Source organism: Nelumbo lutea, chromosome 5 (genome assembly GCF_056320005.1).
Source record: "Nelumbo lutea isolate HS-2025 chromosome 5, American lotus-T2T, whole genome shotgun sequence".
NCBI classification, from domain to species: Eukaryota; Viridiplantae; Streptophyta; class Magnoliopsida; order Proteales; family Nelumbonaceae; genus Nelumbo; species Nelumbo lutea.
Genome location: NC_142688.1, coordinates 81,729,234 through 81,755,590, shown reverse-complemented (window position 1 = coordinate 81,755,590; position 26,357 = coordinate 81,729,234). Strand labels below are relative to the sequence as shown.

Here is a 26,357-nt window from a genome sequence, read left to right as displayed (position 1 = left end):
CGATATCTCTTCCGGTGTCTTTGCCCCAGTCTCCATCAGTGTCCACTTTACCATCCTCTGAGTCTCCACAATTACCCCTACCAGATACAACCACAGGTCTCGGTCAAGGAGGAGAATCAGTCCAACAACAAAGTGAACTAACTGTTTACTCAAGGAGGCCCCGTGTTACTCAGCAAAACCAATCATCGGAACCTATGGCGGATTCACCATAAGATTCACAAAGAGGTGTTGTTACAATTGATGATTTGGATGTTCCCATTGCTATAAGAAAGGGGGTAAGATCTTGTACTCAACATCCGATTTCAAATCATTTGTCATATTGCCATTTATCTAACACTCACAGGGTATTTGTATCTCAACTTGATAATGTAATAATTCCTGCAAATATATATGATGCCTTGAGAGATTCAAAATGGAAGGCTGCTATTTTGGAAGAGATGAAGGCACTAAATGACAATAATACATGGGAAGTTGTAAACATGCTTGAAGGGAAGAAGTTAGTGGGTTGTAAGTGGATTTTTACGATGAAAGTAGGCTTGGAAGGGAAAATAGAGAGATACAAGGCGCGTTTGGTTGCTCAAGGGTATACGCAAACATACGGGCTTGACTACGAAGAAACTTTTGCACCAGTTGCAAAATTGAACTCTATACGGGTTCTCTTGTCTATGGCAGCCAATTTGGATTGGGAATTGCACCAAATGGATGTTTCAAATACTTTCCTGAATGGAACTCTTGATGAAGAAGTCTACATGAAGCTGCCTCCTGGCTTCAAAGACAAAGAAAAACCAGGACCAGTGTGTAAATTGAAGAAGTCTCTATATGGGTTAAAACAATCTTGATTGTGTATGTTGATGATATGGTAATCACGAGTGATGACAATGATGAGATTACGAATCTCAAGGGCCTACTATAATCTGAGTTCAAAGTTAAGGATCTTGGAAAACTTCAGTATTTCCTTGTGATGGAAATTGCTAGAAGCAAAACTGGTATTTTCATTTCTCAAAGAAAATACATCCTAGATCTATTGAAGGAAACCGGGAAGCTTGGTTGTCGTCCAGCTAGCACTCCACTGGAGAAGAATTGGAAGCATAAGATCTCTGAGAATGATTCTCCAGCTAATAAAGAGAGATATCAACATCTTGTGGGAAAACTAATCTATCTATCACTTACTAGGCCCGATATTGCCTATAGTGTTAGCATAGTTAGTCAGTTTATGCATGCTCCAACTGAGAGACATCAGTGTGTTGTTTGATCAGATCCTTAGATATTTGAAAGGAACTCTTGGCAAGGGTATATTGTTCAAGAAAAGTGATAGCCGGTTGTTGAGGGATTTGCAGATGCTGATTGGGCTAGTTCGGTTGAGGATAGTAAGTCTACTTACTACAGGATATTGTACAAAGGTTTGGGGGAATGTTGTTACATGGCAGAGTAAGAAGCAAACTGTTGTGTCTAGAAGTAGTGCAGAAGCAGAATACAGGGCAATTACACGAAGGGATTTGTGAGTTAATATGGCTTGAACGACTACTGTCAGACTTAAATGTTCCACTTGATAGTCCAATGAAACTGTATAGTGACAGTAAGTCAGCAATAGCAATTGTACACAACCCTATTCAACATGATCGAATGAAGTATGTTCGCATTGACAGAAATTTCATCAAATCAGAGATCGAAAGTGGAAAGATTTGTCTATCCTATGTGCCATCTGGATCACAGGAAGCAGACATCATCACTAAACCATTACTTAGGGTCGGGTTTGAGACAAATGCATCCAAACTGGGAATGATTGATATACATTCACCAGCTTGAGGGGGAGTGTTGGAAAGGGATGACGAGGATTATTCCTTGTGGAATCCGAGTCAGAATCTTTCCTGTTTTTTTAGTTATTTATTTTCTTATTTAGGCTGTGATTATTTTCCTTTTTTTTAGGCTGGGATTTAGTTTCCTTTTTTTCTTTAGGCTAAATTAGTGGGTTAGTTTCCTAGAATAACTCCTAGATTGATTCTTAGAAGTTGTATATATTTGTACAAATCTTCTCAATGAAATTAGAATAGAAATCTTCAAACATTTGTTTCCGTTTTCAAAAATATCTTCTTAAAAGGCAATTAAAATCTTAAAATCATTATTTTTTTGTGTGAGAATTAAGCATTTAAGACCCTAACATGGACTTGTTTGGGCTTGCCTCGAGGGGTGTGGTATAGGGGTCCAGGTGCTCCGCCAGGTTCAAAAAAAAAGCAAAAAAACATAAAATTCAAAAAAAGACGCACACCAGGGCTAAGGCACAAGGCACATCAGGCGCACACCTAGGCACACCAGGCATGCGCCTAGGACCTAGGCGAAGTGCATACCCTAAAATGTGCCTCTCGCCTGTGCACCTAAGCACACCTAAGGTGCATCTTTTAAATCACTGGTTTTACATCACATTAGCTACTTGAAGTAATGCAATTGAGGAAAAAAGGAGATTGTGGGTTTTACATGCTTGAAAATGCTTCATATGTTTGACTTTATTTTTAAATTTTCATTTGAATACGATTTACATGTTATGTTTATGTATTTTAAGTTTAGATAATAGGTTTTTTAAAACATTTATTTTAAAACTTAAGTTTATATTTTTTATTAATAATATGTTTAATATTTTTTATTCTTTTGGCTTTTTTTGAATTTTCTGACTTTTATATTTTTTTAGCATTTGTTTTTGTATTTTTACACCTTGCTTCAAAAAGGTGTGCAGCTCGCCTTGTGCCTCAGGCGCAAATTTTCCCTTGCACTTTTAAAACACTAGTGTATTGTATTCCTAGAGGCAAATATTTGATTTCTGATTTTTATTTTGATAGTTAATATTAGATTTCTGAACCTACTGAACCTCCTGCTTCTTTTGTCTTATGAAAGTCATTGGCACTATCTAGTCATAGGAGACTGAAATACAGTGTTAAGAGCATAATTATAAAGTTATAATTACAAAAAGCATTATTTATTGAATAAAAAGGAAATGAAATTGGTGTGTAATCTAGTCCTCTATTTTATCTCTAACCATTTTATCTACTTCTCCCCTAGTTCATCCTTCTTCTTCTTCAGTTCATCTCCATCACAATACTTAGAGGTGAGGCGGTGAGTATTCGGTTTATTCGGTTAAAAACCAAACCGAATAAACCGAAATTTTAAAAATCGAATTAGAAAAATGAAAACTGAAACTGAAACCGTATTAGAGGAAAACCGAAATAACCGAAACTGAAATTTTAGGTTCAGTTTACGGTTAAAACCAAATTTCGAATATATATACTATACTATATATCATAACATAATATATAAACATATATTATGAAATCAAATTTTATTATATTATATATTATATATTACATGCTATATAGCAAAGTTCGGTTAATTCAGTTTTTTCAGTTAACCGAATTTCTAATTCTAAAAACCGAAACCAAAATATTTAAAAACCAAAAAAAGCTGAACCGAATTAACCAAAAACCAAAATAACTGAACCGAAAAAAAGAAAAACGAAACTGAAATTTTTGGTTCAGTTTGTCGGTTTTAACCGAATAACGCTCACCCCTAACAATACTTGATCTAAGAAGACAACTTGTTTGGTTCAACCAGCTATAACTGGCTTATTCTGTCATTCTACATGTCTACTGGACTCGTGTGAGATTTAAAAGGTGTTCCTAGGAGCAAAGGCGAAGCGCATTTTAAGATATGTGCCTTGCCTAGCCCCTAGGCACAGCACTTTCAAAAGACACGCACCTGGTGCACCTTGCACTTCAGCCTAGGCACACGACTTCTGAAATTGTGTCTTTTTTATTTTTTAAGTTTTTTATGCCTGCTCTTAAAACTCCGAAAGACACGCGCCTGGTGCACCTTGCACTTCAGCCTAGGCACACGACTTCTGAAATTTTGTGTCTTTTTTATTTTTTATGATTTTTATGCCTGCTCTTAAAACCCCATAATTGCTAATGTTGCTCGTTCATTCATCTTAATAAAAGATGTTTTTAAAAGACAATTAAAGTTACAAAATCTTTTTTATAGGGATTAAGAATTTAAGACCCTGATATGGACTTTTTTGGGCTTACCTTTAGGGGCTTGGCACAAAGGTGGTTCATAGAATTAGGAATGCATAATGTTTGACATCACATTAGCTATTTGAAGTAATGCAATTGGGAAAAGAATAAAGAGATTCAGAATTTTACATGCCTGAATATGTTCTATATGTTAGGCTTGATTTTATTTTTAAATTTTCATTTTAAATATGTTTTGGAATATTTTAGTATTTAATATTTTTAATTAATATTAATATGTTTTACAGTTTATATTTTTTAATTAATATGTTTTACACTTTATATTTTTAATAATATTATTTTTACTATTTTTAAATTTTTTGGCATTTTTTTCATTTTTGCACCTTGTTTTGAAAGGCGTGCACCTTGCACCTCAGGCACAAAATACCCCCTGTGCTTTTAAAACACTGGTCTTCCCGACATTAAATGGTGTCAAAGCATATATTCCCTATTTTAATGAACATAAATAACAAAAACAAGACCTGAATTTCAATGCCTCCTTAAATGCAATAAAAGCCTCCTTGCTCTTCTTCTTCATCATATGCCTGAAAAGTTTTAAAAAAATGTATTAAACCGTGGTTGCAGAATCCATATGAGAATCAAAAACTGAATCGTATCTGGAAAGATTAATTTATAAACTTAACGGATATTTAACCATAAAACTGAACTTTTAGAATGCTTCTCGGACAATTCATATGCTTCCTCGGTTTATAAAAAATACAGAAAAAAAAAGCACATGAAAAGATCCAAGAACAAGTAGTAACAGTGGTTATCAATCAAACAATAAGAAAATACAGAATTTGAAACAAGGTAACTGTTTGATTGATCTCTGCACCATTAAGGTGGCCAACCACAAAAAAAAAAAAAAGAAAAAAAGAAAAAAAGAAGAAGAAGAAGAAGAAGAAGAAGAAATTCAAGTTTCTAACAGAGGATATAGTATTTTACTGAAAAAAAAAAGAAAAATAATATACATGTTAGTATTCACAGCACCACGTGTAAACCCTTTAAAATCTACCAACACTCAAAAGTTGCATGCGCAACTTCAATTGGACTGTTCAACAACTTAAACTACATTGAATCAAATGTTAGAATCCCATCAAAGCCTATATTTTATGAACTTCCCTAACCAAAACTAACTTCAGAAGAAAAATATAAAGGATCTTGTTTGAACCACTACGACACAATTAGCACAAAAAGAAATTAAAAAAAAAGGAAGAAAACATTACCAGTACAGTATCCTAGTTAGGAAATTTTATTGGGCCTCGGGTAAAAGACTAAACTTTGACTCTTAAAAAATATTTATTTTGACTAGTTACATAAACTAATCTTATACGTAGTTGTCAAAGCACCAAGACAAAGCTAGGTGACAGGGGAATGCCTTATTGCCAGGGCAACATGGATCTTTTGAAATAAAAAAACCTAAATCATAGGGTAATTCCCTAGGTTTCATAGCAGCCAGCATATATCTTTTAGTAATAACTAGCAATAATCTTCATCCAATAAGTATAAACTTTCATATTAAAACATAGAAATTCAACATATTCATTAAAAGAAAACCTAAAATATAGTGGCTGAGCCCCTGTTTTTGTCACAGAAGGGAAAAAAGAGAGAGAAGAAGAAGAACATCAGCCAGAAAACACATCTTGACTCAAATTTTCAAAAGGCACACGCCTGGCTGAGGCGCAAGGCACACCAGGCATGCGCCTTTTGAAAGGGCTGTGCCTAGGACCTGGGTGTAGTGCCTACCCTAAAATGCACCTCGCCTGTGCGCCTAGGCGCGCCTGAGGTGCACCTTTTAAATCACTGGGCTGCCTCCATTTACTTTTTTGGAAGTTTAATCATTTTGATCTTCACACAATTATTCTTATAATCATTTTGATCTTCACACAATTATTTTTTCTAATTAGAAACAGCCACTTTGAATGCTTGAAAAATATAGATTCTTGAGAGAACACTGAAACCATAAAAACAGGAGAATATGTCATATTTTAAGTGGGTTAACTATCACCAATTGTTTTAGTAATGGTATGGAATCTGAGATGTCATAAGTGCAAGAGCATACAAACAAGCAATATTATTCCAAGCTTCTCCATTTTCAGGGTCAAGTTGAACAGCATGAGTAAACCCCTTCACTGCCTTCTCAATATCCCGAGCCTGCATCATCCCAAAAGTAGAAATTTCAAGCATTAGAAGAAACGTATTCCCTTCATAACTCCTAAAGTCCAGAAAAACAGATAACGGTTATTCAAAAAAACAATTTAGAAAAAAAAAAAAAAAAACTTATAAGGCTGCCTTGAAGGGTAAATGAACTTAAAAGGATAGATTTTGTTTCCAGGTAATAAAATTATAATATACACCAATAACAAGCTAAAACACTATGCAAAAACAGTGAACCAGAGCAAATTTTAAGGAGATCTTTGGTGGGGAAATATACTTTTCAAGTGTTGTTCCCTAGAATGTTAACTTTGTTTCTTAGCAAACTACCCTATTTCCTCTTATGACAATTATCATTTTTGTTGGAAGCAGTAGCTTGTATTAATGAATTAAATAAATGAGATTACAATATGCCTAGTCTCCCAAGCAAAGGGGTAATGACCCCATTATTTATGTGCCTATTATTACAATGCAGTCGAAAACAAATGCACACTCATTTCACTATTATTCTTCAATAGAAATCTCACGGTTCTATTAGAAGAGTTTGATGGATAAGTAAGCTGATAATGTCATCATTGGTTTGCTTGTGTTTCACCTTAGAAGGTGTTCTTCTCAACCTCAAATAAAAAGATGCTAAGTTTTGGTCTTTCGACTCTAGCAGTTTATCTTATTGTACTTAAGGCTTTGGTTCCCCATATCGATCCCCCTTCGGCATTTTCAGGTAAAAGCAATTTGTTTGGGCCAACCCCCTTGAAAATAAGGACTTTGTGTTGCCTTTGCAAAACCAGTTATGAGAACACTATTAACTTGATAACCACCTAAAATGTTGCCATTTCCCTTTGGAAGCAATTCTCTCTTATTTGATGCTATCCAGTTGATATACAGAAAATCTTTCGAAAGAGGGGCAACAGTGGGAAGATATTATGGACGTCTACTAGAATTGCAAATTCACAAGCTGAATCTTTGGGTAGGGAAGAGGTCAAGAGGGACGTTCCATACTGCAGCCCTGCACTTAATGGTAGTCGTATTGCTTATCTATGTATCTTAGATGATGATAAGTCAAAATCAAGTTGATCAAACCAGTACTTTAAAAGGTGCACCTAGGCATACAACTCTTCATAGTTTGCATTTTAGTAACTTGTTTATGCATTCTTATGTGTTATACAACTTTGGAATGGACTATTAATTTCCAAACTACCTTTTATTGGTGATGTACTGTCAAGACTGTTGGAACAGACCAACAGAAGGCAGTTAGTCAGTTTTACAAGAGGAGGCCACATCAGCTCAACTAACCAGCCACTTGTAATAACTGCCATCCACTTGTAACAACTGCCATCCAATTGGATTGTCAAGACTGTTGGAACAGACCAACAGAAGGCAGTTAGTCAGTTTTACAAGAGGAGGCCACATCAGCTCAACTAACCAGCCACTTGTAACAACTGCCATCCACTTGTAACAGCTGTAACAGTCAAGATTGTAACAGTAAAAGTAGTAGAGCAGAAAAGGAAGAGAAGAGAACTCTTTCAGCATTAAACTCTCTCTCTCTCTCTCTCTCTCTCTCTCTCTCTCTCTCTCTCTCTCTCTCTCTCTCTCTCTCCTTCCAAGAATTCAGGAGGTTGGACCCTCGAAGAGCCCTGAGTTAGGCAGGTTCCTAACAATTTGGTATTAGAGCCAGCATGACCAACACAAGAAACACATCAGTAGACACCCAAGTGGATCAGATGGAAGTCGAGATCCATCAAATGTCTTCAAATCTCAAAGAAATGAAGGAAAGTTTCACTGTTCTCCTCCTTCGACTAGAGCAGGGGGCAACGAACATTGACAAAGGAAGCCAAGAAGAGCGCAGCAATGAAAACAGACGCAGAACAGAAACGGCAACAAGAATAGCCAAAATCGACTTCCCTATCTTCTCAGGCGGTGACCCAACTCCCTGGATTCTCAGAGCAGAAAGGTATTTCGATTACCATGAAACACCGGGGCAAGACAGAGTAGCTCTGGCTTCTGCGCATCTTGAAGGGGAAGCCATCCTCTGGTTTCAATGGTACCGAAGGGGGCACCCTCGTCAAACCTTGGCAGACTTCACGGACGCCATGACTGTCCGTTTTGGATCATCTGGGTTCGAAGATCTTGATGAAAATTTGGCAAAGCTGCGGCAGGTGGGATCCGTAAAAGAATACTAGGTGGAGTTCGAATGGAGAGTCCAAGGGTGGACGGAGAAGGCATTGGTGGGAAGCTTCGTCAGCGGCCTAAAAGAAGAACTGCAACTAGAAGTGAAAGCGATGCATCCCACTTCGGTCATCAATGCGGCAGCACTAGCAAGATTGTATGAGGACAAGTTCAGTCAAGCAAGAAAGGTGCAGCGACCATGGGGTCCAGAAGCAAGAAGGGAGCAAGAAAAGACAACAGCACCAGACAAGGAGGAAGGAGTACTGGGCCCAGGCCCACTGATTCCTTTCAAATGGCTGACTTGGGCAGAGATGCAAGCCCGCAGAGATAAAGGTCTCTGTTACAATTGCGAAGAGAAATTTGGGTTGGGCCATCGCTGCAAGAAACAACAAGCGTTTCTCCTCCAAACAAATGTCGAAGAGGAAGACGACATCCCCGGGTGTGGAGAATCTAACCCAGGATGGGAAATACAGTCCAATGGCACACCTGAAATATCCTTACAAGCCCTTATGGGACTTGCGTCCCCTCAAACAATGAGAGTTGCGGGGCTGATTCTAGGACGCCAAGTGTCAATCCTCATAGACAGTGGCAGCTCCCTTAACTTCAAAACTCAAGTCTTGGTGGATAAAATGGGATTTCCGGAGCAACCAACAATGACCTTTACGGTTCATGTGGTCAACGGTAACAGCCTCTCTTGCAATAGCATTTGCAGGGGCCTACCACTAAAGATTCAGGGTCATCAGTTTGCGGTGGACCTATATCCTCTCCATCTCAGTGGAGTAGACGTGGTGCTAGGCATTCAATGGTTAAGGCAGCTAGGACCCGTGGTCTGTGACTGGGCCCGTCTCACCATGGACTTCACATCAGGAAACTCTATAGTCCATCTACAGGGGCAGACATGCAAGGGCCCAAGGCCCATCAGTCTTGCAACACTGACAAAGCAAAGAGGAGACCCAGATCAGCCCATATTCATGCACATGGACTCAAATTTTCCTACTTAGATTCGCAATCAAATTTTCCTACATTAGACCTTGAGGGCAAGGTCGCTCTAAAGGAAGGGGGGGATTGTCAAGACTGTTGGAACAAACCAACAGAAGGCAGTTAGTCAGTTTTACAAGAGGAGGCCATCAGCTCAACTAACCAGCCACTTGTAATAACTGCCATCCAATTGGATTGTCAACTGTTGGAACAGACCAACAGAAGGCAGTTAGTAAGTTTTACAAGAGGAGGCCATCAGCTCAACTAACCAGCCACTTGTAATAACTGCCATCCACTTGTAACAACTGCCATCCAATTGGATTGTCAAGACTGTTGGAACAGACCAACAGAAGGCACTTAGTCAGTTTTACAAGAGGAGGCCACATCAGCTCAACTAACTAGCCACCTGTAACAACTGCCATCCACTTGTAACAGCTGTAACAGTCAAGATTGTAACACTATAAGTAGTAGAGCAGAAAAGGAAGAGATGAGGACTCTTTCAGCATTAAACTCTCTCTCTCTCTCTCTCTCTCTCTCTCTCTCTCCTTCCAAGAATTCAGGAGGTTGGCCCCTCGAAGAGCCCTGAGTTAGGCAGGTTCCTAACATGTACACTAGTAATGGTTTATTAAAAGAAAAAAAAATTTGCAGACCTTGATTACCTAAAACCCAAGTTCTTACATATATGATTTCAGATAGCAAAATTACCACTGAAAAATCAACAAAAAATACAACTCACATTTGACCACAAACCCTAATATAGAATTACAACAATCAAAATTACAAATCAACAACCATATATGTATAGACAAAAAAAAAAATTGGGTCAGAGGTGAAGACTATGGATATTTTCAAAACCTTCTCAGTAACTGATTTCTTGCGAGCCTGGACCGAAATAGCACAGTCATCAAGAACAAAGGACAGAATAAGGATAGATTGGAAACCACCAGAAGGCAACAAAGTAAAATTAAATTTTGATGGAAGCTCTCTTGGAAACCTGGGGTGTGGCTGGAAGGGGGGGAGGAGGGGGGGGTTTATCAGAAATTCAGAGAGGAGGATATTGGCTATCTTCTCAGGACCAATTGGCTTTGGAAATTCTTTGAAGGCTGAGCTGTTGGCTTTATTACAACGCCTCAGATTAGCCAAGCAATTGGAGTTTAGAATGATCGAGGTGGAAGGAGATTCACAAGTAGTCATCTCCTGGCCAAATCCAATAGGAATATTCCTTGGTCCCTAAAGTCTATTCTAAGGGAAGTGGAAATGATTGCTGAAGAAATAGTGGCTTAATTTAAATGGGTTAGGAGTGCAAATGGTTTAGCTGACACCTTAGCTAAGCAAGGGGCTATGTGGAAAGGACTGTTTTGGGCATCCTTTTAATTTGGAATAGAAAAGTGAGCTCAAAAGCTGTGTTTATCTTTTCTTCTTTCCAAATTTTAATAAAATCTTTTTTCTACTGATCAAAAAAAAAAATTGGGTCAGGGGTGCTGCCCTTGAACCCTCACATGGACTTGTTTGGACTTCCCTCAAGGGCCTATCGATCCTCTACATCCATAAAGGCCCCAACCTCATAGGATTGAGAATGCAAGACTTTCACTTTGAATTAATGCAACTATGAGAGAGAAAAACACATTGAGAGTTCACATGCTCGAATTGCTAAATGTTTTTAGCACTTTAGAACAATCACATCTGTTTGCTTTGACTTTCACTTTGAATTTCTTTTATATGTTATGCCTAAATATTTTTATTTATGCAATTACACTTTGAATTTGTTTATGCAGTATGCTTATTAATTTTTATTTGAGCTAACCTTTTTTACAAAATTTTGCACCTTGCTATGCCAGGGACACACACCTTGTGTTGCGACTTATGCCTCAAGCACTAGAATGCCTTTGGCACTTTTCTTGCATGAGTCACTTTTAAACAACTGAATCAAAATAAAGAAATTGGCAAGCTAAAAGAAAACAAAATTTTGGGGATGTAAAGCAATAGGCATAATTTAGTGTAATGGTAAAATCTTGAACAGGCATGTGTGAAAACATTGGGTTGAGTCTAAGAGCAGCCACTTTGTGCAAACAATGCTAAAACCTAGGATCATATCGATTCTACCCCTCCCAAGGACCCATATCCATTAACAGCATATCCATATTAAGATCCATCCATCAAGTTGTAAAATAAAGTAATAAATTAATTACATTTTTGCAGATATTGAAAATGCCTTTATGCTTAAGTAATCATTTTATGGCAACATATGTGCAAATTAATTGCAAAACCAGATTCAAGGGTAGAAATTCAAAAATTCTGGCTTGAATACCAAAGCTGTAGCTATTCTCATGCATGAAGAAAATGAAATATTTCCCAATAGTCTAGCACAAATGGGCATAAAATTTATTCTACTTTATAAAAGATTGCACAGAAATGTCCTTTCAACAAAATAACTAAAAGGATGCATGTCCAAATTGCACCGAAATCTGTAGAAGGATAGACATCATTATATTTAAAGGTTTCAGGTACATACAAATCTTCTATGTTTAACACGTACTACCGCAGAAAACAGGAAGACAATGATAATGCAAAACCAAGTAAATTACCTTTAGTGCAGCAGCACCAAGTGCAAACCAGCCATCAGGATATAAAGAATTTAATGCCATTGCAGATTCCCTGAAATGTAATTGATTAAAATCAGTATACACCACAAATAAATTTAAGTATTGCATATTTGAATAAATAATTTTGTGATAAAAAGGAGATAATGAAAAGCTTTAAAACATAATACCAGAGTACTTTAGATGCCTCATAGTCCCCCCTATTGTATGCACTACGAGCAAGAGATCGCTGTAAACCCAGAAGAGCTAGTGAAGAAAAATGATATCATTATGAAAGCATAATAATCTTTTATGTTTTGAAGTGTACTAATGTAGCTGGTTGAAGCAAATTAAAAATCACCTTAGCACGAGCCGACCTATCATTTGACACTTCCAGCGCTTTTCTATAGCAGTCATCATTATTTGTAACATCACCCAGTGAACACCTGGAGAGGGGAAAAATAACTTTATAGTATGCAATTTTACAATATAACTAAAACCATAATTCACCTCTTAGTTCGCTTCTTCCTTTTAGTTTCTAAAATCTACCATAGAAAAGTTAGAGCATCAGATGCCTAGGTATTGATAAGTACAAACACTGAAACAGTAAAAAAGGAAACAACACATAGAGTAAAATATGTTCACCAGTGCAATCAATTCAATATGTTCAAAACAATCCTCATTTTTTGCTTTCTGAGAGGCAATTGTTCCCAGTTAATAGGAAAATAGCATCGATATTTTAAAAACTGATCCAGATTCTGAACCCAATAGTTGTTCGGGTTACTAGTTTGCCAGTTCAGTTGAGCAGCTTGACTGTTATAACAGTTAAAACCATCAAAAAACCAGGACCCTGTAAACTCTTCCATGACTGGTTTGACCATCTTAGTCAACAACATGAAAACATTGATTAGAACATTAATACAAGACTCTCTAGTGTAAGGTACATAAAACTGCCACAAGTGAGGCAAGGTGACATTATTTTCTAATTTAGGTATCTTGGTAAAAAAAATCATGCTGAACTGCACATGATTTCCAATATTTGGTATTCATAGCAGAGAATTTTTTTTCTAACTTAGGTATCTTGGTACTAAAATCATGCTGAATTGCACATGATTTCCAATATTTAGTGTTCATAACAGAGAATTAATGCAATGTGATTCATGGAATTTATAGAATCAAATATGGACATATATAGAGTTAATTAAAGATGGTACATCTGGAAAGAAGATGCTTGCATTCTAGACGTACCTTTGCAATCCAGTGTTAAGTATTGACTTCTTTTATGCCAAGATAGCATATCCATGTATGCCATGGTTTTGACTTTTGAAGTGTCAAAGGATACAGAATTCATAATAAACAAATCACATGAACAAGTGTATTGAGGTGCATAAATACAAAAGATAATTTTTCTTTTTCTCAGTATCCATGGTCATAAAGTTTGGCAAAAGTTTTGATGCCAGCTGCCAAATAGGAAAACTTTCCTCCTTTATCAGGCCTGGAATGTGCAGTGAAAGTCAAGCTTAACATTGGCAGTCTTGTGTTATAGGAAAATACCACTTAGGCTAAAAGAAAAAATTTGATAAAATGGTTATAAAGCCAGCAATGATATATGGAACAGAGTGTTTAGCCTAGTTGGCTACAGCTTGGGGAATCAGGAATTTCTAGAGTTGACGGTAGGGACCATCATTCAATTAGAGATACACCTCTACCAAATTCAATTCAAAATCTGATCTGACTTAGGAGGTGTTGATTCAAATTCAAAATCAGATCTTCAGATCTAACCTGAGTTCGACAAGCTATTATTCATAGCCTAACCCAAGGTTCAAAGTATAGGTATCATGTATCAAATCGGTAAGCTTGGATTTTTTTGCATCCTTTAAGGAGGGTAGTCTTGTAATTTTACATCCATTAAGTTATAATAAAATAAAAGGACAGCAGAGAGGAGAGACTCTCTCTCTCTCTCTCTCTCTCTCTCTCTCTCTCTCTCTCGTGATGCCCTGTTTTCTTCTCCTCTTTCTCTCCCCTTTTTCTCTTCTCCCTCTCTTATTGTTTCAGCTCTATTCAGCATATATTTTCTCTGTTTTCTCCTCTTTCTCTCCTCTTTTTCTCTTATCCCTCTCTTGTTGTTTCAGCTATATTCAGCATATATTTTCTCTGTTTTCATTTAAGTCTAAGACCTGTTTCAGGCTGGTTTCAAACAACATTAGCAAAAAGAGGGTTCTCAGAGCAAAATTGCCACCATGCTTCAAAAAGCACAAAATTTAACAAAGGTACACACCTGAACTAAGGCACAAGAAGCACCACATGCACCCCTAGGCGCACTAGGCATGCCCTATCCAAAGGGGCTGTGCCTAGACCTAAGCAAGGCACAGACCTTTAAATATGCCTTGCTTGTATGCCGAGAGGTGTGCCTTTTAAATCACTGATGACAACTAGTTCGTGAAGTAGGGACAGGAGGTGGAAAGGGATCAAAATTATAACAAAAAATAAAAATAAAAAGATTGCCAAGGGCCAAATTCTCAAGTCACATACCATAATCTTGGATCATTGGGCATTTCAGTTAATCGTGTCTTGATGAGCTCAACAGCTGCTGCCTTCTTCTTAAGTAAGCTGTCAGGCATATTGAAATCAGCAATTTAACTCTATGTATGACTTATGAATCCAGTAAAAGAACCAAAAAGTAAAAACAGATAAAATAAAGGTCCCGTTTGGCGCATCTTTCCGCGCGGTCTGTCGGCTATTTACAAGCTTGGTAGACCGCAATTCGGTCTTTTCCCGTTTGGCTCATGGTAGATCTAGCCGCCAAAAGCCGACGCGCCGAAAAGAAGCGAGAAGCCCAAAACAGGCAATTTTCGAGAAGCTCCAAATGGAGCTTTTGCATTTTTTTCTATCCGTCTTTGTGCGAAAATACGCGTCGAAAGCTCAATGCATCTTTTGACTGTCAGAGCAACCAAAAGATCTTCCCAAAAAAACTTGCCAAATGGCACCAAAATAAAATAAAAAGCTCATGAGAGAAAAATGATATGGCTTGTATTAAATTCTTTTAAATCGACTTGAACAATTTGTGCCATACCAGTAGCAATATATTAGGTTATCCCATAACTCTAGATCTTCAAAAATCTTAATTGCCTCTCCTGTCATACCACAGCTCACCAAAAGCTCACCATATTCTCTGCAAGTCCCAAAAAAACAAAAAATTAAAGAAGAAGCAAAGAGTTAATAATGTATATGCTTTTTAACTATTCAATTATGTATAGTACCTAGTAAGTGTTTACTCAGTAAAGAAATAGAATCATAAATAATAAATAAAAATAATCCCTCATAAAGCATGAATCAATAACACGACCAAATCTTTCACAAAGGTAAAAATGAGATGTACTTCCGTAATGCAGGAATAGTAGGGATGTAAACGGCATAAGAAAAACAAATCCTTTGAGCTGCTGCAGGAGAAGCATTAAAGACACTCTGGACCTGAGATCACAGAACAAACTAAAGAGTTCAACCACTGTAATGATAAGATGTAGAACAAAGACAAGTACCAAATATTTGAGAGTAGTCATAACTCAACTTTTCTATGAATGCCATAACTCAAATATTTTGAACATTTAATATCAGCACCATTACAATATTAGATCACAATCACAACTGCCTCTTTACAATCCAAATGAACAGAAAGATTGCCACTAAACATAGTGTGATATCAAAGCATTTGCTGCTCATTGAAAAATGTAGTCAAGCTCAGAAGCAACACTCAACACAAAATGAACCAATGGCACGGTTTAGGTAATCTTACCTGCAAATCCTAACACTGAATTCTCTCTAAAGCATCCATGCCTGAATTTTAGCGCTGATGATAATACATCCAAAACAGCAACACGAACATCAAAGAAAATGTTCATAGAACATGGAAGAAGAAGCTAAGAGCTAGACAAGGGAAGCAAGGAGAAGTGAATCATATTGGAGATCTTCAGAATTGGTGTAATGGCTATCTTATCCTTTTTTTGGTAGTCAGTATTCACTAACTATATTACTAATAGACACTAACAATGTGAAAAAAAGGGAAAAAGGATCTTTAACATTCATCTGAATCATATACAATTGAGTAGAAAATGAAAAAAAAAATGCAAAACAACAAGAAACAAGAGATGTTCACATGCCACTAATTGACTTCACCAACTGAGAACTCCAGCCCCTAAGCGTCTTTTGCAAAAATCCCTTGATCCAACACAAGATGCCCTAAAAAGAACTCCATGTGGGGACTTGGACTAAGAATTGTGAACCTAGGGAGAAAGAAGGCACTGGTATAAGACAGCTGAAATTGATGAACAGGGCCTTGCTTAGCAAATGGTTGTGGCAGTTTGATGAAGAATATAATCAACTGTGGAGACAAGTGATTCGTTGTAAATATGGTAAGGCTATTATGGATTGGGAATAGACTGTGGAAGGGAATCATGGATAAGAAACAGGAGTTTGACAAGAACATCAGGTTAAAACATGGCAATGGTGAGAACGTTTTCTTGTGGACTGAAGTCTGGTGTGGTGATTAGCCACTTTGCAATGCTTTTACAGGCCTCTATCTCATTGCAGAGAATAGAGATGCCTATATCAAAGAATGCACAAAATGGAATGGTACACAGCTGGTGTGAGTATCCCAGATTCAGGAAGAAATTTAACAATTAGGAAGTGAGTTTGGTATAGGAGAACTGCTGGAAACATTAGGTGTATTGCAGTTGGACCACAAATCAGAGAAACTGCCAAATCTAGTTGAGGGAGAAATTAGGTCTGTTTTCTACTAAGTCCTGTTACAAGCACTCATTAGTAAGTTGCAGAAGATTCCATTGAGTTGGATTTGGTGAATACAGGTTCTTTCAAAAACCGCTTTCTATGTATGGTCTTCCAGTAGGGACCAAATCCAGATTGTTGACCTGTTGATGAAAAAAACAGGAAATGAATATCAACATGTTCTGTGGAGTGACACCTGAGCTGGCAGGTCATCTGCTTATCCATTGCCCCTTTACTGAAATGATTGGGAGCCATTTTCTGAAGCTATTTCATAGACAGTGGGTGATTCCTCAGACTGTGGCTGATCTGTTATCATCTTGGATGGTGGGTGGTTTCTCTGCTAAAGGGAAAACTCTATGGGATCACCTGCCTTTTGCCATCTGTTGGGGTATACAAGGAACAGAATAGCATGGTATTTCAGGGGAAATTTTCTTCATTGGAGGAGCTGATATGCAAAATAGAATGGAGTCAATAAACACACATTTGGTGGGCCAGGGTCTTGCACCAGTTCTCTGGAGTTACAGTTGAGCCCTTTAAGGATAACTGGTTTTCTGTTAAGTTTTGATGAGCCTTTTGATTACACTGCACATGCTATACTGATACATGTATAGCTCCTCGTAAATTTTTGTGAGGATGACTAAACCCTTTATAGCACAATACAATACTTTTACCAGTTATCAAAGAAAACACATTTATAACCACATGCTAGAAACTTCATAGCTGAATAATGAAACCACTTTTGAGTAACTAAAGTATCAAATAAACATAAAGAAGAGTACCACATGAAGTAAAAGAGAACATATGCCACCAAACAATTTCAGTGAATAAGTTGGAATGGAACAAGATGAGTATCAAGCAATCTAGTATAATTTAATTGTCTCTACAAACCAAAACTAACTGCTCAAACATAACAATTTGCAAAAAGTTAATATCAAATTCAATGCTGTAAGATTAGAACATTAGGAAAAAAATAAACCAAAACAAATGTCACAAACGGTTATTGATCAAAAAAAATGTCACAAACGGTTTACATCCAGAACATAGATTGAGAGGAAAGAAAACAAAATTGGGAAAAGTACCAACTCATCCATCATCATCAAAGCACGTTGCTTTGTGCGGCTACGACTAGACTCCCATCGAATACGTAAAATGTCACAGAAGCATTGAATCTGAAACACAAAAAAAAAAGTCAAAACTAAATTACACATAAAATGATTATTATTAACATTGAAGATTAGGATAAGCAACCCTCCCCTCCCCCCCCCCTAGAGAAAAAAGACCAAGGGTGTCAGCTTTCTACCCTTCATCTTTTTCAAAAATAACATGGTAAAAGATGAAATTCAAAATAATTATCCAAAAAAAGGATGAAATTCAAAACACATAGTGATGAGGAAGTCAGGTCCTACTTGAAGAGGCAAAATTCTAAGTACTTTGAATAACAACTGTCTCAAGCCTGAAGAGTAAGACAACCAAGATCCAGATCTAGGAAGCCAGAAAATTAAAAATTATTTGAACCCTAAATTTGACTAAACAGTAAAGAATCAGGAAACTTGAACCACCACCATAAAATGAATCAAGGAGTTTCTTGACAACATAATGTCATGTCAGTTAATAGTAGAATATTAGCAGGCTTTGCAAAGGCTTCAATAGCAAACCTTAACTTAATGCTGACATGATGGGACCCGCGATACGTGACACAATCATACAAATACTAACAAATTGAGTCACAACATGTCTGCACCTTGTTGATGTCCACTGATGAAGCCACTGCAAATGCTTAAAAGCTGAAGTGCTGAACAATATTAATTAGCGGTGGCAATTGGGCGGGTTGGGTTGGGTTTGGTCTGGGTTGAGCTTCAACCCAATCCATCTAACCCGCCAACCAATTAATGACCCAATTATATAAAATTAAATGGGTTGGGTTCAACACAAACCCGCCTTTACTCAATCCAACCCGCCTAAACCCATTAGTCTTATATTTATGTACTTAAACTAAAAATTAACTCCCACTTAACAAACAAGTTGGTCATAACATGGTGATAATAGTAGTTGTTATTTACACAAGTGGTGAAGGTTCAAATCACATTACATGATATTGTTTTTACACAAGTGGCAAAGCCATTGACTATGTTCGGGTTTTGGGTTTGACCAAACCACTTAAGTTCAAATCGGTTAGACCAACTTGAATGATCTAACTAGATTTGTCTTCAAGCCAATTACATCAAGAGTGGTTGAACCGTTTGGATTAGGAACAGTCCGGTCAGACCAGATTGGACCAGTCCAGTCAGTGGCAGATTGACTCGGACCAGCCCATATCGGGTTGTGCACGGGTCTGGGACCAAACTGACTAGTTCGAAGCAGGGCAGGGAGCATGCCAGTCCAAATCCAGGTCGAATAACACATGTTCGGGTCGGGCCTTCCCGGAACTCAAAAAATGGGTGGCTCATGTTGCTTCGGTTCAGACCAGATCTGGGCAAAACCGGCTTGCCCATGACTGGTGCATGAACCAGGTCAAAGTGGATCCGAAAACGAGTGGTCCGTGTGGCTTCGGGTTGGACGGATCTTACCCGAACCAGTTTTGTTTGTAACTGTTTGTGATTCAGGTCGGATCGCATCAGGACAGGACAAAGAAGATGGGCCAGCTTCAGGCCAGATCAAATCGGATCTGGGTTGAACAGGTCCACCCAAAACCATTCCAGATTCGGGTCGGATCAGATCGCTCCATACTAAATCAGGTTGGGTTCGGACTAGGCAGATCGACCCAAACGAATCAAACCGAGGTGATCAGGTCTGTTCATATTCAAACCAGGCTGAATTGATTCGGACTGGTCCGGACTCGGGTCGGGTTGATTTGGATTTATGTCATTCGAGTGAAGTGTGTTGATTTGAGGAAAACTCGTTTTAGTAATTAATTAATGCATTAATTATAAATTATTTCACTCAAATGAAGAAAATTAAGAAAAGGCTAACGAATTCATACTTGTATCTTTAGTGGTTAACCCAATGGTTATCCACAACCCAACCCAACCCATTTAAATTGACCCAATGGACAATCAACCCATTTCCAACCCACCAAGTAAATGGGTGGGGTTGGGTGGGTTAGATATTGGGTAGGTTTGGTGGGTTCAGCGGGTTGGGTGAAAAATTGCCACCCCTAATATTAATCATGGCTACAGGCAAAACAATTAGCCCACTAAATTTTAGGACATTGAATTAAGTTACTAGAGTTAAGACATATTTGGCAATATGGTTGTCAAGCTTTTTTTTTTTATAACAAACCATCAAAGTTCAATAATATTAACTATAAACAGACATATTTACAAGGCATACATACACGGATACACCTATTAGAGAGAATAGCAAATACCATCACTCCCCATATAAAATATTTATAACAGAGCCCAAAAACCTGGTTTCTAACCACCCCTTGTTTAGCTAATGCATCAGCCATGCTATTAGATGATCTTGGAACAGATGAATCTTCACTTGCATGTTTCTAGTCAACCATCTAAACTTCATTACCAAAGGAGTTTAATCGAACTTATTAATGGTTTCCAGACAACTAATTTACCAAAGTTAACATCCAAATAAGAATAATGTAACATAAAAGCATTGAAAGATGTAATGATGCATAGAACTTACGATGAAGAACTTGAACTGCTGAGCATCAATAGCCTCTATGAATGGGGCCATTTCCCATGCTGAAAGGTAATATAGATGTAAGTCAACTACATAGAGAACATGGTTAAACCAAGCAACCTTTCATCATCCTCTATATATCCATTGAAAAAGATCAATAGCACAGAACCGATAATAACAACAAACACCAAAAAATATGCTGAGCAAGCATGACTGAGCAGATAGAAAATATAATATCATGAATAAATCTTAGTCATCCTACAACTAACTTGGGAGGACAGATGAAAATGACCTTTGCAGTACCCTGAAGCAAAATTGCCATTCAGCAAAAAGAATGATGTAAAAATAATAATTTGGTGGCATGCCCAAGCCTAAGTTTCTTGGTTGAAATCATGAAAATCAAGGAAAAGACTATTTCAAGGTGTCATCCCAAGAAACTTAAAAGTCCCAATATAATCTAAAATCTGCATTCAATTATCTAAATAGTTAAATTTCAAGATCCCCTACCCCTTTAACAATTACAGATCTTTATTTCTTCAATATGCACAGAGAGTTGAGTTCCTTGAAAGGTATGGTCTAAAGACCCAATCCCTCCCCCCCTAAAATATTCTTATTTCCTTTTTCGATTAGCAAAAATCATCAAAAGTACTTATTTAATTAGCAATATAAAGGTAACAAACTCCCTTCATCCAAGAATACTTAGATGAGAGAAACAACAGTACAAAACCAAAAAAAAAACAAAGATAGTATAACTACCCCCTACGCCAGCTACCCCTAATACAACTCAACCGTATCTATGATATGTACATATATTAAATAAAATATAGCAATAAACAACACACACATATATAGATATATCAACATCATCATCTAAGCCTTGTCCTAACTATGTACAATCAGCTATATAAATTCAATCCCATATTCATCATAAAAATTATAGCGGCTATAATTTCTTACTACTTCAACAGAAGTCTTTTTCAGTCTACCTGTAGCTCTTCTAGCCCCTTCAACTTGTAACAGATCTCTTCTTCTAATGGGTGCTGTAGAAGATCTTCTATGCATGTGACCAAACCATCTCAGTCTACTTTATCTCATTTTAACACCTATTGGAGCTACTTCTAGGTTCTTCAGTATGATTTCATTTCTGGCCTATCGTTTCTAGTTTTACCACTCATCCATCTAAGCATTTGCATCTCTGCCACACTCGTTTTTTGGATATGCTGCTTTCATTTTAACACCTATTGGAGCTACTTCTAGGTTCTTCAGTATGATTTCATTTCTGGCCTATCGTTTCTAGTTTTACCACTCATCCATCTAAGCATTTGCATCTCTGCCACACTCATTTTTTGGATATGCTGCTTCTTGACTACCCAACACTCCACTCCATACAACATAGCTAGGCTTACATGTAGTTTATAGAAATTTCCTTTTTTAACGGTATTCACCTATTACATAGAACTCCAAATGCACCCTTCATGCCCTCCATTTTGCCTATCTTACTCTAAATCTATAAGCAGCATTCTCCTCAATCACCCCTTTTTTATTTGCCTTCTCAATCTCTCCTTTTTTATGAATTATTAAACCACGGTAAAGAAAGAGGTTACATGAGTTATCTATCGGTATCCAACCCAAGCCTAACCTAGTTTGCACTCCTATTATTATTAAATTTGCACTGCATATATTTTGTTTTAGTCATTCTTATTTTAAAACCTCTTGTTTCAAATGTAATTCACCAAAAGCCTAAGTTTGCGTTTAATTTTTCACTGGTTTCATCAATTCATACTATGTCATCAGCAAACAACAAGCACCATGTGACCTCCTCTTGAATATATTAGTCAATTCAACTATGAGTCCATGACTAGTGCAAATAAGTAAGGACTAACTATTTAACATTGACTTTTGCACCCTCATACATATCCTTAACTTGTGTGTATGTGTGTGTGTGCGCGCATGTGTGTGTGCATGTGTGCACATGAACATGTGTGCATGCATGTGTTTGGTGGTCCCATGCCCGGATAAAGGAGGGTTATGTCAGTTCGGCAGCCAGCATTAAAACTTTTGCTAAACTATCATGATCATGGAGTCATAAATAGTAGTATCTCCAATAGGTCATAAAATAAGAAAAAGTGGGCCCAGATATCATGGTCACGTGCATAAAAGACCATCTACAGCACCCATTAGAAGAAGTGATTTGTTACAAGTTGAAGGGGCTAGAAGAGCTAGGGGCAGACCAAAAAGGACTTGGGTGGTAGTATGAAATGATTTAAGCGAACATTATTTAATGATGGATATGGCACTGAACAGAATAGAATCCTGAAACAGGATTCATGAAGCTGACAGCCTGACACCATATAGTTGGGAACAAGGCTTAGATGATGATGTGTAAGCCAGGCATAGGCCCAATAATTTATAATATTTATATAAATGATATAAAATATAACATAAAATAAAACATATACATAAGTATATATATGCACTCCGGGCCTAAATTATTGGGCCCAAGCCCAGCCCTAAAATTTCCAAGCCTAACACAGGCCCCAGTCCAGAAATTTCTGGGCCTAGACACAAAACTATGGCCCAAGCCCAGAAATTTCCAAGCTGAGCTGCACCAAGTTATAAATGATCACTCCTAGGTGGTGGGATTTATGGGGTGAAGGAAGGGCTTTGGGTGATTAAGGATGAACAGGGATGGTGAAGCAAGTAGACAACTTGCTGTCCACCAAAAGATTGGCAAGAGGTTAGAAAGATTGAGAAGAATTATTGATGTTAGAGTGAACAGCATGAGATAGATCGCCTAGAAGAACCAAGTGAGAGAGGGCAAAAAAGAAAAAAAATCCTGGCAACAACAAGAACTCACTAAACCAAACTTTATTTCATAAAATCAACTCTTCCAAATTGCAATTATAATGATTCTATTTTTAGAATCAACCATGTAAGGTCAGGCTTCCTTTTAAAGACTCCAATTTGGACTAGAAAACTGACACAAAATAATATCTGATTGCGTTATTTTATTGCTAACAGAAAATTTTTATTAGAATGAGAAAAAAACGAATACATACAGTACCTTACGCCCCACAATATAATCTGGATTAGCTGAACGCTTTAGCTGTGTAGCAGGATGTGGAACCAATAATAATGTTCCATGCCAGTGACAAAATACATGGGGCCCACAGTGAGGGGTTGAATGTCTGTGGGTCCCATGTATTTTATGATCGGCATGGAGCATTATTATTGGTTCCACAGCCTGCTGAATAGCTATTGCGTTCAGCTAAACCCATCTCCAAGCAATAGGCCAGTCCCCACTGCCACTGGTTTGCCCCAGCCTTCTTTTACTTTCTTATTCATTACAAAAGATTGTCCTCTAGCTGCCCCCAGAACATCTGACTTCAGTTGATTCTCTATCTTGACAACAGCCAAGCAATTGGCTGACCTGTGAATCTAGCTAAATTTGCCGATTCTTCCCCTTCCTAACTCCAGTATTTTCCCCATAGCATTCTGATGATTCCAAGTTCCAAGTAACTTTATTATTATTCCTGAACCAGCCAATCACAACTTTTGAATCTCCTTCCACAATTAAAATGATTTTGCTATTCTTTGGCCTTGAAGTATAGCCAATCACTTTAAGAGTAATTATGATAAGAAAAATCAACTTATAAACTGCAAAGACAATAGGATATTTGACAAAAGAAGGGTAAAAAACACTATTTTACATGCATATTCAATTACAAGACAAAGCTACATCCCTTGCATTTCTTTTTTTATTTTTTGGATCAATACCTACCTTGCATTTCATCATGCCTGGCACTCTTTTCAATTAAAAGGCACCGGGCAAGAATCACTGCCTGTTGTATTGCCTCTAAAGGAATGGCAGCAGACCTGCCATTTGCATCAGCTTTCAAGTCTTCATTCTCTAGCAGTTTTGGAACCATCAATATATCAGAAGCCTCATGGGTATCATGAGAATGTGAGCTAGCCTTAGTTTCATCAGAAACAGAAGCACCCAGTGACTCGGGGCTTATTTGAGGATAGGTATCAGTGCTTTTTGGCATACTTGTGTTTGCAAGAAGCACCATTTGTGCCTTCGCTTCCACCTGTGTCAAAAAATATCTTTTTGAACAGATTTTAGAAAAGAAAAGAAAATAGAAGAAGCATTGCTATTTATTAAAAAAAAAAATCAAATAATGCTTATGAAAAGAAAGACCTGATGTATAGTCCTGAAACCAAGAACTCCAGTGACAGACAGCTGCAGCCCAGAGGATTCTTCTGCTGTGTTGATGTGTTGCCTGAAACACAAAAGTTATCTTTACAAGCAAGAAAGATGATATGTGCTTCAAATCTGATAAATAACAAATTGTTGATTAAGAGAAACTCAGTTCTTTCTAATTGACAACAATACTTCCTTTTGTTTTATTGTTTCTTTCTTCCATTGGCTTTCCTTGTTTAAGAAAGGCTTAAGCCTTGAGGCGAGGCACACGGATTTTGCCTCACAACTTTTATGTGCAGCTTAAGCCAATGTTAGAATGAGGCATAAGCCTCAAGCCTCAAAAGCATGAGGCATAGCTTAAGGTGTAAAAGGGTGTAAGCCTCAAGTATTAATGATTATTTAATCATTATTTTCATTTCTTTTCCTAATGGATTTATTTTCTTTGTATTGATTTTTTTTGCATAGATCAAATCAACTATGCTGTTTCCTTTCTTATAAATTATTGGGTGACCATAAATTTAATATAAATTATATGGATGATTCTTCATATGTTTCCATTCTCTTGAATTGGTCATTTGAATAATTTGAGAACTTTTGCATTTTGAAACATGAAATGTAAAATGTTTATAATTGTTAGTTGATTAGTTATTATTCCATTCAATGCATAAACACTGAAACATATTGCTTATAGACTTCTATTTGATGGATACTTGTACCTTCTATCATTCTAATTTGGTATATTATATGTTATTTTTATCAATTTATAGACTTTAATTAATTTATTTATTAAGCTTTGAAGCTTATGCCTTGCAATGCCTTGAGGCTTATGCCTCACATTTTTGGGCCATTACACCTCAACTACGCCTTTAGCCTTTTTAAAACATTGTTGGCATGTGCCCCAATCATAACACAGAGTTACCATTTTTAACAAAACAAAGTTACTATTTATAGTAAAGTTCAGACATATTGTAAATAGTAAAATCTCATAATTGCTATTTGTGGTAATATTGCAACTCCAACAATAGACTTTTGAATGTAAACTGATTCAAAAAAATGACACAGACTAATTTATGAGAAAATAATGTTCAGAGTGAATTTTCATCAACATACCCAAAGTGCATAAAAATTATTTTTTTTGCAGAACAACCTACCTAGAAGAATCAACTCGACCATATGCATGTTCTATTATCCCTGCTTCCAGATGAGCAGCTGAAACAATGGTTAAAGCATCTCCCTTAAGCAACCTGTTACCCCAATAATTTGTAACACTTCCTAAATCACCAAAATACTGTAAAGTTTCACGCATCAACACTTGCAACAGATCGAATAAAGAAGAAGACCGATCATCCAAAATCCTCTGCTGAAGGAGAAAGAGTCTAGACAACCACCATGAAATGCTTCTACATCCATGCAAACAATAATTTTCCACTTCCACAGACAAGTCCTTAATCTTCACCAGCAACATTTTGGCATAAACCATATACTATTGAAGAAGGAAAGGAATCATATCAAATTAACGAGCAATAAAATATAAGGAAATATTTATCAAAAAACTAAAATATAAGGAAATCAAACAGAATCAAGTAACTACAGAATGAATAACCAGCTATTTGCATAAATGATTCTTTTATTTGATAAATAAATATTTGCACAAATGATTGTTAGTTAACCTATTTAACCAAAATTGAGGCTCAGAATTTGAATACAATATGCCCCATATCAGGCATATCATACCGTATCTTTTGCTCATAGATACACCTATTTTAAGGTATTTTTAAAAACGTTTTTAATAGTTAAATA

The 26,357-nt window shown here is 37.0% G+C and overlaps 1 protein-coding gene across 1 annotated transcript in view; it reads right to left on the bottom strand.

Moving 5' to 3' along the window:
• LOC148853091 (uncharacterized) overlaps window positions 1-26,357 on the bottom strand; it is a 66,264-nt gene that overhangs the window by 38,597 nt on the left and 1,310 nt on the right. The window contains exons 3-15 of the mRNA XM_088946978.1: window positions 25,709-26,040; window positions 24,555-24,636; window positions 24,135-24,444; window positions 20,357-20,415; window positions 17,794-17,883; window positions 15,312-15,403; window positions 15,006-15,104; window positions 14,465-14,542; window positions 12,294-12,378; window positions 12,124-12,182; window positions 11,939-12,008; window positions 6,118-6,209; window positions 4,538-4,600 (exon numbers count right to left, since the gene is read on the bottom strand). Of these exons, the coding sequence (XP_088803104.1) occupies window positions 4,538-4,600; window positions 6,118-6,209; window positions 11,939-12,008; window positions 12,124-12,182; window positions 12,294-12,378; window positions 14,465-14,542; window positions 15,006-15,104; window positions 15,312-15,403; window positions 17,794-17,883; window positions 20,357-20,415; window positions 24,135-24,444; window positions 24,555-24,636; window positions 25,709-26,040 (1,511 nt within the window). The remainder of the gene's footprint in view (window positions 1-4,537; window positions 4,601-6,117; window positions 6,210-11,938; window positions 12,009-12,123; window positions 12,183-12,293; window positions 12,379-14,464; window positions 14,543-15,005; window positions 15,105-15,311; window positions 15,404-17,793; window positions 17,884-20,356; window positions 20,416-24,134; window positions 24,445-24,554; window positions 24,637-25,708; window positions 26,041-26,357) is intronic.